Source organism: Gymnodraco acuticeps, unplaced genomic scaffold, assembly GCF_902827175.1.
Source record: "Gymnodraco acuticeps unplaced genomic scaffold, fGymAcu1.1, whole genome shotgun sequence".
NCBI classification, from domain to species: domain Eukaryota; kingdom Metazoa; phylum Chordata; class Actinopteri; order Perciformes; family Bathydraconidae; genus Gymnodraco; species Gymnodraco acuticeps.
This window is the reverse complement of record NW_022989979.1, coordinates 186,950-199,042: the sequence shown is the minus strand read 5'-3', so window position 1 is coordinate 199,042 and position 12,093 is coordinate 186,950. Positions and strand designations below refer to the sequence as shown.

General features: G+C 39.5%; 1 protein-coding gene across 5 annotated transcripts in view; it reads left to right on the top strand.

Moving 5' to 3' along the window:
• camk2d2 (calcium/calmodulin-dependent protein kinase (CaM kinase) II delta 2) overlaps positions 1-12,093 on the top strand; it is a 41,549-nt gene that overhangs the window by 20,119 nt on the left and 9,337 nt on the right. For all 5 annotated transcript variants that reach the window (XM_034211647.1, XM_034211646.1, XM_034211645.1 and 2 more), the window contains exons 3-12: positions 3,700-3,759; positions 5,091-5,145; positions 6,022-6,087; positions 6,786-6,858; positions 8,440-8,542; positions 8,713-8,796; positions 10,280-10,374; positions 10,601-10,723; positions 10,925-11,008; positions 11,266-11,308. In XM_034211647.1, coding sequence (XP_034067538.1) covers positions 3,700-3,759; positions 5,091-5,145; positions 6,022-6,087; positions 6,786-6,858; positions 8,440-8,542; positions 8,713-8,796; positions 10,280-10,374; positions 10,601-10,723; positions 10,925-11,008; positions 11,266-11,308 — 786 coding nt within the window. The remainder of the gene's footprint in view (positions 1-3,699; positions 3,760-5,090; positions 5,146-6,021; positions 6,088-6,785; positions 6,859-8,439; positions 8,543-8,712; positions 8,797-10,279; positions 10,375-10,600; positions 10,724-10,924; positions 11,009-11,265; positions 11,309-12,093) is intronic.

Below are 12,093 nucleotides of genomic sequence, written 5' to 3'. Positions count from 1 at the left end.
GCATTTAAAATCAGTCATTAAAAAGAAAAGCTAATAAAATAAACATTAAAAGAAAAAAGTACATGGATAAAAGTTACAGTGCAGTCTAAGATATGAATAGTTCAATTAAAAGCAGCGACAAAAAGAAAAGTCTTCAGCCTGGATTTAAAAGTAGTCAGAGTTGCAGCGGACCTGCAGGTTTCTGGGAGTTTGTTCCAGATATCTGGAGCATAATAACTGAACGCTGCTTTACCATGTTTAGTTCTGACTCTCGGGACAGAAAGCTGACCAGTCCCTGAAGACCTGAGATATCTGGATGGTTCATAATTTAGCAGGAGGTCAGAAATGTATTTTGGGCCTAAACCATTCAGTGCTTTATAAACCAGCAGCAGTATTTTGAAATCTATTCTTTGACACACAGGAAGCCAGTGTAAAGACTTCAGAACAGGAGTGATGTGATCCACTTTCTTAGTGTTAGTGAGGACTCGAGCAGCGGCGTTCTGAATCAGCTGCAGCTTCCTAATAGATTTTTTAGTGAGACCTGTGAAGACACCATTGCAGTAGTCGAGTCTACTGAAGATAAAAGCATGGACAAGTTTTTCCAAATCCTGCTGTGACATTAGTCTTTTAATCCTAGATATATTCTTTAGGTGATAGTAGGCTGATTTAGTAACAGTTTTAATGTGACTGTTGAAACTCAGGTCAGAGTCCATGACTACACCTAGATTTCTGGCTTTATCTGTTGTTTTGAACATTGCAGACTGAAGCTCAGCGCTAACTTTTATACGTTCTGACTTGGCTCCAAAAACCATTACCTCAGTTTTATCTTTGTTTAATTGGAGAAAGTTCTGACACATCCAGTCATTGATTTGTTCAATGCACTTACTCAGTGTTTGAATTGGAGCATAGTCTCCTGGTGAAATTGTTACGTAAATTTGTGTGTCATCTGCATAGCTATGGTAACTTATTCTGTTGTTTTTCATTATCTGAGCCAGTGGTAGCATGTAGATGTTAAAGAGAAGAGGCCCCAAGATGGAGCCTTGAGGAACCCCACATGTCATATTTGTCAACTCAGATGTGTATTTACCTATAGAAACAAAGTTGTTTCTGTCCTTTAAGTAGGATTCAAACCAATTCAGAACTGTTTCCGAAAGTCCCACCCAGTTTTCCAGTCGGTCTAGTAATATGCTGTGGTCAACAGTGTCAAACGCAGCACTGAGATCTAATAATACTAACACTGAAGTTCTGCCACTGTCTGTGTTTAAGTGGATGTCATTAAAGACCTTTACAAGAGCAGTCTCAGTGCTGTGGTTTGGACGAAAGCCTGACTGGAACACATCAAAACAGTTATTTAAATGCAAGAAATTACTCAACTGTTGAAAAACAACTTTTTCAATGATTTTACCTAGAAATGGCAGGTTTGATATGGGCCTGTAATTGTTCATTACTGAAGCATCTAGATTATTCTTTTTTAAGAGCGGTTTAATGACTGCAGTTTTCAGGGCCTGTGGAAAAATACCTGAGTGAAGAGATTTGTTTACTATATGAAGTAGATCTGAGGCCATGCAAGGCAAAACATCTTTGAAAATCCTGTTGGAATAATATCAAGGCAGCAAGAGGAGGATTTCAGAAGTTGAATAATGTCCTCTAGGTTTTTATCATTAATCTGATGGAATTGTGTCATGATGTCTGAATTGATGTTAAGTGGAGATAGGGACAACACATTTGCTGTTCCTGATGCAGAGGCACTGACTGCTTGTCTGATTTTCTGAATTTTATCAGTGAAAAAGGAGGCAAAATCATTGCACGCCCTGGTGGATAGAAATTCAGAGGCTACTGACACTGGGGGGTTAGTTAGTCTGTCGACGGTAGCAAACAAGGCACGTGCGTTGTTTTTGTTTTTGGTAATGATGTCAGAGAAGAACGATTGTCGTGCGTTTTTCAATTCCAAATTATAAAGGCCAAGTCTCTCTTTATAGATTTCAAAGTGAACCTGGAGATTTGTTTTACGCCACCTGCGTTCAGCTTTTCGACATTGTCTTTTTTCTGTTTTCACGCTCATGGCCTTTCTCCATGGAGATATTTTCTTGCCAGACACTTCCTTTACCTTAGTTGGAGCAATGGCATCTATAACATTTTTAATTTTTGAATTAAAATGATCTACTAGCTCATTTACTGAGATGTTGGCAGGGGCTAGTGTGGAAGAAAAATTCTGAGTAAACATTTCCCTAGTATTTTCAGTTAAATATCGCTTTGTGGTTACCTCTTTTTGAACATTTTTGTGAACAGAAATAGAGCTCTCAAAGAAAACACAGGAATGGTCAGAGAGTGCAACATCAGTCACCACAACCTTAGAGATATTCAGACCCTTTGAGATAATTAAGTCCAGAGTGTGCCCCTTATTGTGCGTGGGCTCCGTCACATGCGGAGTCAGTCCATAGCTATCAAGAACACAAAACAGTTCTTTAGCCCCTCTGTCCTGGGGGTTGTCAACATGGATGTTAAAATCACCAACAATGACTAGACGGTCAAAGTCAATACACACTATAGACAGCAGTTCAGTAAAGTCATCAAAAAAGCTTGCACAGTATTTGGGTGGTCTATAGATATTTAGGAACAGAGCTCGTGAGGAGCAAATCAGCCGAAGGGCCACATATTCAAAAGAATCAAAGTTCCCATAAGATGTCTTCCTGCATTGAAGGGAATCATTGAACAGAATAGCAACTCCACCCCCTTTCTTAATCATTATTTCCTGACTCATAAAACTAAAGTTGGGAGGTGTTGATTCGATAAGAACAGCTGCACTGTTATTTTGTTCAATCCAAGTTTCTGTTAAAAACATAAAATCGAGATTGTGCTCAGTGATAAAATCATTGATTAAAAATGTTTTTCCTGCCAAAGACCTGACATTTAATAAAGCTAGTTTAAGTTTGTTAAACACACTATCAGTCATGTTTTTTGTAACAAGCTGTGGCTGACATGGAATCACTGCTAAATTAGATACACTCACACAAATGTTTGAGCGCTTCCTGTTTCTATGATTCACCGCTCTTAATCTATTACCTATCAACACAGATATCGGCAAAGCTACTGGCAGGCAGGGCCCCGACATGTCCTGGAAAGAGTTGAGAGTGCCATACACCCTTGAGCCTGGACCCATCACATATCAGTAAAAGTTTGTTGTGTTTGTAAGTGAACAAATAAATGTTAAGAGCAAGAAAAAGTATCCGAATGATCATTACATTTAGATTTGAGTTTGGCCTCAGACAATGTTTATTTAATAAATGTTTGTATCATTGCATGTTTATTTTGATCAGCAAAAGGAACCTGCAAGCTGGAGCTCATATTAAGCCTGACACTGGGTCAAAATGAATGCACTGTGGCTGCTCACTCTGTTTGTTGTCGACTGTAATATGCCTGTTTGTCGAACAGAATCAAGCACTCAGGTCACATTATTTTTATCAAGCATTTCAGTTCTAAAAAAGAACAGGGCTGTCACACGGCCAACCAACACGTACAGTACATGCTGAGGTGTGAATATCACGTACACAAACACACACTGACAACACTGCGCTGTCCTCCACTGAGTCAAAACTAACATGCAGCCAACTTCATGTTCGATGATTCTCAAAGCCAATCATAGCAGGGAACAGTAAAGAGTATTCAAAATAACTTGTCTCTGTTTCTCTCTGTGTTTGTGTCTCCTCTGTTTTCTTTTAGATCATCAAAAGCTGGAGAGAGAGGCGAGGATTTGTCGTTTACTAAAGCACACCAACATCGGTGAGCTGCGAGTCCTCGATCTTAAAATATGCACAGTCCACACACTGATACTAACGAAAACACATATTTTGTTCTGGTCTCTGGTGAATCCTGCTATGGCTATTCATCTTTTAGACACAGTTATGAGAGAGACAAGTTTATCTGCGTATGTGTGTGTGAGTCCGTACACACACATTTTTAATGATGATCTATCTGTGTGCTCTCAGCTGAATCATCAGAAAACCATACACCAGTGACCCTTTACACTCTTTCCTCCTCATTTTACCTCGACAGAACCTGTCTCTCATTCTTTGTTATTTTCACACTCATCCAGTCATGTTCTTTCTGTTCCTCACTATCATTTTTTCCAATTTCTTAAATCAGCCACATCTGCGATTCAAGTCGGTTTTTCACGATAACTTATGCTTTTACAAAGTTTGAGGACACCTATGATTGAACCTTTGAAATCTTAAAAAAGTAGAAAAAAGACAATATATGATGTATGGGCATTGTTGACTTTGACTGAGCAAAAGATACAATACAGTATATTGTTGGGTCAATGTTAATATCCGTCAATATGGAAAAATGAATATGTATATTAATGCGAAAAAACAGATCATATGAAAGAGATATAGGATAGTATATTGAGATTGTAACAGTACCTCATTTTATCAATTGCCAAGTCACAACTGAAGCAAATCCAGAATTTGTATTTTCTCATATTAAATGTTTGAATAGATTTACAAAAAAGCCAAAGATTTGATCCTATATTCCTTCTTAATCCATGTTGAGCCCTCAGATGCCAGTTTAGATTTAAAACTGTAATGCAATAATCATTAAATAGTTCACTGATTTAAATGGCGCACAGCTAACTGTATGAGTACAGGTTTGTTTCTGGGATTTGGTTTCATAGACCAACTATAAACTATTTGTAAAAGGAAATGTAGCCTCAAGTTTGGCTTGAGTTTGTTTATAGGACAGGTTTAAGTCTTAGTTGTTCTCCAGTACTTTAACTAATCACCGTGATTGTAGCGATGGAACTGTGCTAAAAAACCTTTTGAGAATGTATTCCTTACAACATGAATCATCACATTAAGCAGGGCTACAACATACTTTGCTTTGCAAACTCATTTTCATGATTTACATGCTTCACACTGCTTCTTTGCATATTACCACTATATTTCTGATACACCTGACAACTAACCAACTCTGACGAACCGCAACACAAAGGATAATGTGAATAATAAGAATTGGTACTAGTATTTTTGCAGCAGTATTGAATGCTTTTGGTTTCATCTGGCTTTTTCTTGTGTCTGTTTTCTTTTCCCATTTTTCTTTGATCTCCTCAACAGTACGACTCCATGAAAGCATATCAGAAGAGGGTTTCCACTATCTGGTGTTTGATCTGTAAGTTACACTCTATTTCTCACACACACATATGTGTGTATGTGCACATACACACTGTAACATTGTGTAGAGAAATGTCAGTGAAGATGGATTGGACTGGACCATCTTTTTCTTAAATCCTTTCCTAGTGTTTGGTGTAGTCCTTTTAGCTAGGTTGTAGCAAACTATTGATTTAGTAAACCAAGTTGCACAAAAAGACTGCATTTTAGAAGGACACAGTTACAAGGACTACTGACAAAGCGTAGAGTTTGTCGGAACCAGAAGTGACACAAGAGAGTAATGTTAAGTACAAACCAATTGTTGAATAATATATTACTAGCAAAACACCCTTGGACACTCGTGTGGTCTCTCAATTACAAGGTATCCTGCCATAAAGCATATTATCGTTTATTTTACTTTAAATGGGACAATAATTTACAAAATGAAAATCATGCTGTATTGAGAGAGACTTAACGCTAGTAATTGGGACCAAAAACTTGTTAAATAATGTTGACTAGGGTAATAAGTCAAGTGAGAAGTCGTCATTTTCTCAACTGTCAGGTCAAGGTTGTAAACTATATTTAATTTGAACTAACAATACCCCTTTCATTTTCCACAGCCCAGCAATTAAACGTTTCGCCAACTTGTTTTATTTCAGTAATGCATTATTCTTTGCTCTAATGAGGCCGTGTTTGAACTCAGCAACAGGCTCCTGACCTATATACCTCCTCCTGCATGTGGATGTGTGAATGTGGTGGATGGGCCTAAAGCTGTGTGTGTTGTAAGCTATTTAGGTAACTGTGTAGTATAAACCTTTAAAGAAAAAAGAACGATTGTTGCAGTTATTGTTACAGAGACGGAAACATGTGCTGTATTGTTTTCCCTGTTCCTCCACAGCGTTACAGGAGGAGAGCTTTTCGAGGACATCGTGGCCAGGGAGTACTACAGTGAGGCTGATGCCAGGTAACACACACACACACACACACACACACACACACACACACACACACACACACACACACACACACACACACACACACACACACACACACACACACACACACACACACACACACACACACACACACACACACACACACACACACACACACACACACACAGTGCTGAGCACAGCAGCCATTATGCATCTCTGTCTATAACTCTATAACTGGTGGTGAGGGTGTGTATATGCTACATTTGTGTGTTTCACATATGGTCTTCTCAGGGGTGCGATACAGCTGCCTTGTCTAGTTATTTATAAAGGTGATTAATGACATATAGCCTGCGGTATTAATCATACATAACCTATCTTACACTGCCAGCTTTGTGTTAAAATACTTCCTCCCCAGAGAGAGAGAGAAAGGGAAAGGAAGAGTGTGTGTGTATCTGTGTTTCCTTGGTGTGACTAGGTTTGTCTATGTAATGTAATGCATCAAATCTTGTGAAAAATGACTTACTGTAACCTGTCAAGAAAACAACATCACACATAAGTAGCCTTATGAGGGGGACTATGATATATTGCCAGTGATGTTTCCTCTTCTAATACTGTCAATGAATTCAGCTCCTCTTCTCTTCTCTGCCTTTCTTCCTTTCCTTTTCCGTCTCTCCTTCCATTTGTTCCATGACAATCCTGTGCTTGTTCATTACCCTCCGGCACTCAGCCACTGCATACAGCAGATCCTCGAGAGTGTCCAGCACTGCCATGTTAATGGGATCGTCCACAGAGATCTGAAGGTTTGTATGACCGCAGCCTCTGCTGCAGCCATGTTCAGTCCTGACTGTGTACAACAGATGGCAACTTTCTAAAAGGCAGTGATTCCCTTTCCACCCCTCACCCTTAGCGTCCAGAAATTTTTCTTAATTTTACAATCTGTTAGTTGAATGAATTAAAATCAATATTTATGTTCATGTGTAGGAAAACATATTAGCATCATTATTTGCCAAAGTGTTACATATTTCCTGTAAAGAAGCACACGTTTTAAATAATTAATAAAGATGATTTGACCTTGACCTCAGCTTTAAAATAGTCTGCAATTCTGGTATGTAGAATAAGATTAAGACATACCAAACTGCAAAGGCTTAAGGCTCATATTGTAGAGTCTTATTGAGTATATGTTCTGGTCTTAATACCTGTCTTGTCAACGTCAAGAACAAGTATCCTCATCTGATACTACCCCTGATGTTGCACAGCGCATGCTAGCATCTTTATGTTTGTGTATGTGATGTCGTAGTACCCTGCGTGCATTGCTATGGTGACAGCAATAGGAGCAATCACAATCCAGTACCTCCGGAATGATCCACATTTGCATAATTATGATAAAATAATGTTGAGATTTGAAAGATTTGTTAAGGTCATGAATATTCTAATGATAGTTTTTATTCTCTTAACCTCCCAAGAGTGTTTTTTATGTCAAAGGAAAAGGGAAGAGAGAGCTCACGAATATTTTCAAATGTGCATATGTAGGTATACCGCAAGAAACATTGAGTAAATCAGACTTTATAAGAGGAGCTGTCCTTTTCTGGGGTGATGTTAAGTTTTCAAGTGCTTTATAATCAGGAGGATTTCTTCATAATTATGTAAATGATTATGTTGATGTTGTCCAGTTGTCAGTAAGTGTTCTGTTGAGGAATATTTCTGGCATAAACTGAGTCCTCAAAGGCTGTCTATAGAGTCTCTAAATGTTAGAAAATGTATTATTCATTAGAGAACCCTATCTAACTGGCCTTAGGTCAGCAAATACCTTTCTGCACCTGGGCCCTTGTGTGTGTGTCTGTGTGTTAGAGAGTGTGTTTAAGCGTTTGAGTGCATATATTTATAATTGTGCGAAATAATGCTAGTGTGCAGTGTGTTTTTCGTTACCCATATGTGACTGAGTCCCTTGATTTTACACCCACGTCTCCTGTTACACCACACCTCCCTCCTGTATCCTTCTCCCTGCAGTGTGCACTTTGTTCCCACTCATGGATTTTAACAGTGGATTGATGTTTTTGTGGACGAACACATCATGTCTGCTACAAATTCACTCTCTCAGAATCCATGAGATTTTGGGAACAAGTCCACAGCTCCAGGGTGGAAAATGTCCTTTGTCACATAGAGATTTGGTCCCGTGCACATTTCTGTTTCTCTGTCATTTGTGTGGCAGAACGGGAGTTGCCTCAGACACTGATTTAAGAGCAGTTTAGCATCATTGACCCCTAATAGTTCGTATTAGGATTCGGTTTAGCTAATCTGATTTTAGATCTGTGTCTGTGGGCAGCTTGTTCCCAGAGCGTGTGACCTCTCACCTCTAACCTGTTTGACTCCGCCCCCCCCAGCCTGAGAACCTTCTATTGGCCAGTAAGCTGAAGGGGGCGGCGGTCAAGTTGGCTGACTTTGGGCTGGCTATCGAGGTGCAGGGGGACCAGCAGGCATGGTTTGGTGAGTATTCATCCATCCATTTCTCAACCTGGATCAGTTGGTCAATCAAGCAAACAACCAGTTGATCAATCAATCAATCACTCATTTAGTTGCGAAACAGCCCAGTCATTGAATTGCCCACTCCTGCCTACCACTCCACATCTCCTCCCCCCTCCATATCACTTCTCCAGGTTTTGCCGGCACTCCGGGCTACTTGTCTCCGGAGGTACTGAGGAAAGACCCATATGGGAAGCCAGTGGACATGTGGGCTTGTGGTAAATATCACTCAAATTCTGTCAGTGCAGCTGTTTGAATGAAGTTGATGCTGAAGCTAAAGTACGGTGGCCCTGAAGTGCAAGACACCACAGCATTTCACAAAACACAACAGCATTTCACAAAACACAACAGCATTTCATAAAACGCCGCAGCATTTCACAAAACGCCACAGCATTTCACAAAACACCACAGCATTTCAGAAAACACCACAGCATTTCAGAAAACACCACAGCATTTCAGAAAACACCACAGCATTTCACAAAACACCACAGCATTTCAGAAAACACCACAGCATTTCACAAAACACCACAGCATTTCAGAAAACACCACAGCATTTCAGAAAACACCACAGCATTTCAGAAAACACCACAGCATTTCACATTGGACGGAAAGGGTATTCCTTAGGGAGATAGAATTGTCATGGTGAATACAGTCGCTGCTTTATTTATGTCTGTATGACGTTGTTGTGAGTGTGGACGGAGCAGCTACAGGTTCGTTTAGCCTGATCGATCCGATTCCGATAGGATTTACATGGAGATACGGCCCGCCCCCTCTCCAGCGTCTTGTTTGAATGACAGGAGTAAACACAGAATTAATGCTTTATTAATTCATGGTTTTTAAGGGGCTTATCTCCATGTAAATACTATGGTAGACCACCCAATATTCGCATCGCTCTAATCGCTCGAGTTTCACCGCGGCTGTCAGCTGTGTTTGCTCCTGTCATTCAAACAAGAGGCGCTGGAGAGGGGGCGGGGCGTATCTCCATGTAAATCCTATGGGAGATACCAACTACAACAAAATGAACATATTTGACCGTGATTTAATTGTAATACACGTTTCAAATTGATGCCGAAGTAACTACATACTGATAACGGTTAGTAAAAACCATGAATTAACGCTTTGACAAGTCTGCAGATAAGGCGGCAGGCGAAAAGCTTTTAAAATGCGTGTTTTCTGAATGAAATCGGATCCATCAGGCTAAACTAACCTGTAGCTGCTCCGTCCACACTCACAACAAACATAAATAAAGCAGCGACTGTATTCGCCATGACACAGACAGTCTGTGGTTTGTACATGTTTAACTTTTTTCCAGTTTCTGAACAGATATGAGGAGCTGTAAGCTCTGAGTGTGTGCTAACGGCTGATGTGTTGGGACATATTTCGCTGTCGGGTGTTGACCAATCACGAAGCGTCATTTCTTGACTGGCAGCAAAAACAACCAATCACAGCAGTGCTTCTCTGGCTGGCTCTGTCCAATCACAAACATCACTAAAGGAATACCCTTTCCGTCCAATGTGAAATGCTGTGGCGTTTTCTGAAATGCTGTAGTATCTTGCACTTCAGGGCCACCGTACTAAAGTCTGCAACAACACTGCAGCTTTATGTTGTGTGAAGTTTTAAATATAAGGGAATACTATGCTTTTGTTCTGTGTACAGTACTGCAGTATGTTGGTATTTTCTTACCATGTAATTTCCTTTCAGGTGTGATATTATACATTCTGCTGGTGGGCTACCCTCCCTTCTGGGATGAGGACCAGCACCGCCTTTACCAGCAAATCAAGGCTGGAGCTTATGATGTAAGTGCACATACATATACATTACAAATGAAAACTAACATTGTATTGGTTTTAATAATTCATTTGAATGATTACATTATTTGTATACCTACTGATTTCCTCAGCTGTTGGACATTAATTCAACTAAAGGATGTTCAAATAAAAATTGAATACACGAGTTATGATGCTATATTTTGTCCTTATTAATTTTTACGTCATTGTTTTACACTTTCTTCTTTTTGACTAGTTCCCATCCCCAGAGTGGGACACTGTCACTCCTGACGCCAAAGATCTGATCAACAAGATGCTAACCATCAACCCCAGTAAACGCATCACTGCCGCAGAGGCCCTCAAACATCCCTGGATCTGCGTATGTGGCACACACACAAATTACAAATATGCAGAACACACAAATAAGCTCCTTCACAGTCAGATGCCTCAGTAGCATCAATGATCCAACTTGTACAAACAAGCAAATTCCCATTGCCCACACATGCAAATACCTACAATCCTGCCATCTATTGTTTCCATTCTCCCTTAATCCTCAAATCCTCTCATCTTCTTCCTGTAGCAACGGTCCACCGTAGCTTCCATGATGCACAGGCAGGAGACTGTGGAGTGCCTGAAGAAATTCAACGCCAGGAGGAAACTCAAGGTGAGTGTTCTGGCAATCCTTCATGTTTCTATTTATATAGAATACATCCAGACATGTCTCTCTCCCCCTCTCTCTCTCTGTCTTCCATACTCAAGACTTTACAGAGTAACTTGACTATAATATGGCTTCTTCTCTAAAACCTTCAAGTTGACCTTTTGCTGTGCTCCTCTTTCTTGCTGTGAGCTTGTAATCAATCTCCCTATTTCTGTCTATTCATTTTCCCCCCTTTTTTTCTTCCAAATATTCTATGACTGCAGGGAGCCATATTGACCACCTTGCTGGTCACAAGAAACTTCTCAGGTATGTCTCTCTGAGCCTGGTATTCAATACCTGGTTATATATCCTATAAACTAAAGACATTTATGTTATAGAAACAGGAGGCTTGAAATACTTCTCAGCATTTTCTCTTGGTTTTAGTTTGGTTATCGTCATCACAAAAACAATCTTCTAGTCTTTAAGAAAATAAAGTCAGATTCACTACACATTTGGTAAAAGATATGTGATGTGGCATTATTGAACTATAATATAGAATAGATTCTTTAAAACCTATTTGTTTATGCCTTCAGTCTGTTTTTTCTTGTTGAACAATTATTATTTTGTCTGTTGGTAAACAAAGCCACCTCTCTTTATCTCTCCAACTGTTGCTATTTCACTTTATCCCGATGTTGCGCTCCATCATACCGTTTTGCATGCATTTCTTTTGACCTATGTCTATTTTCTCTGGCTCTCAATAGCCTGCTTTCTTTAGTGCATTTGTGTGTTTTATTCATCATTCTTTTTCCTTTTTTCAATTTGTTTTCCTTATTTTGTTTGGATTGTGGTTTCCATTTGAGGTAAGATTTCTTAGAATGACAGGGAAATATGTGGGTGTGGGCAAAACTAAATAGTGTTGGTGTTAAGGCCTTACTTACTCTTTTACTATCAAATCACTCATGCATGAGGTAAAGTGTTTGGTATTCAAAAGAATAAATTGGAGCTCACGCTTGCAAACGTTCCAATATGAGATAAGAATGACATTTTGACAAAGGTTACAGCATGTTTTTTTTAATGCAATCTGGTGTTTGGGGTTTCTTTATGCCTTGGTA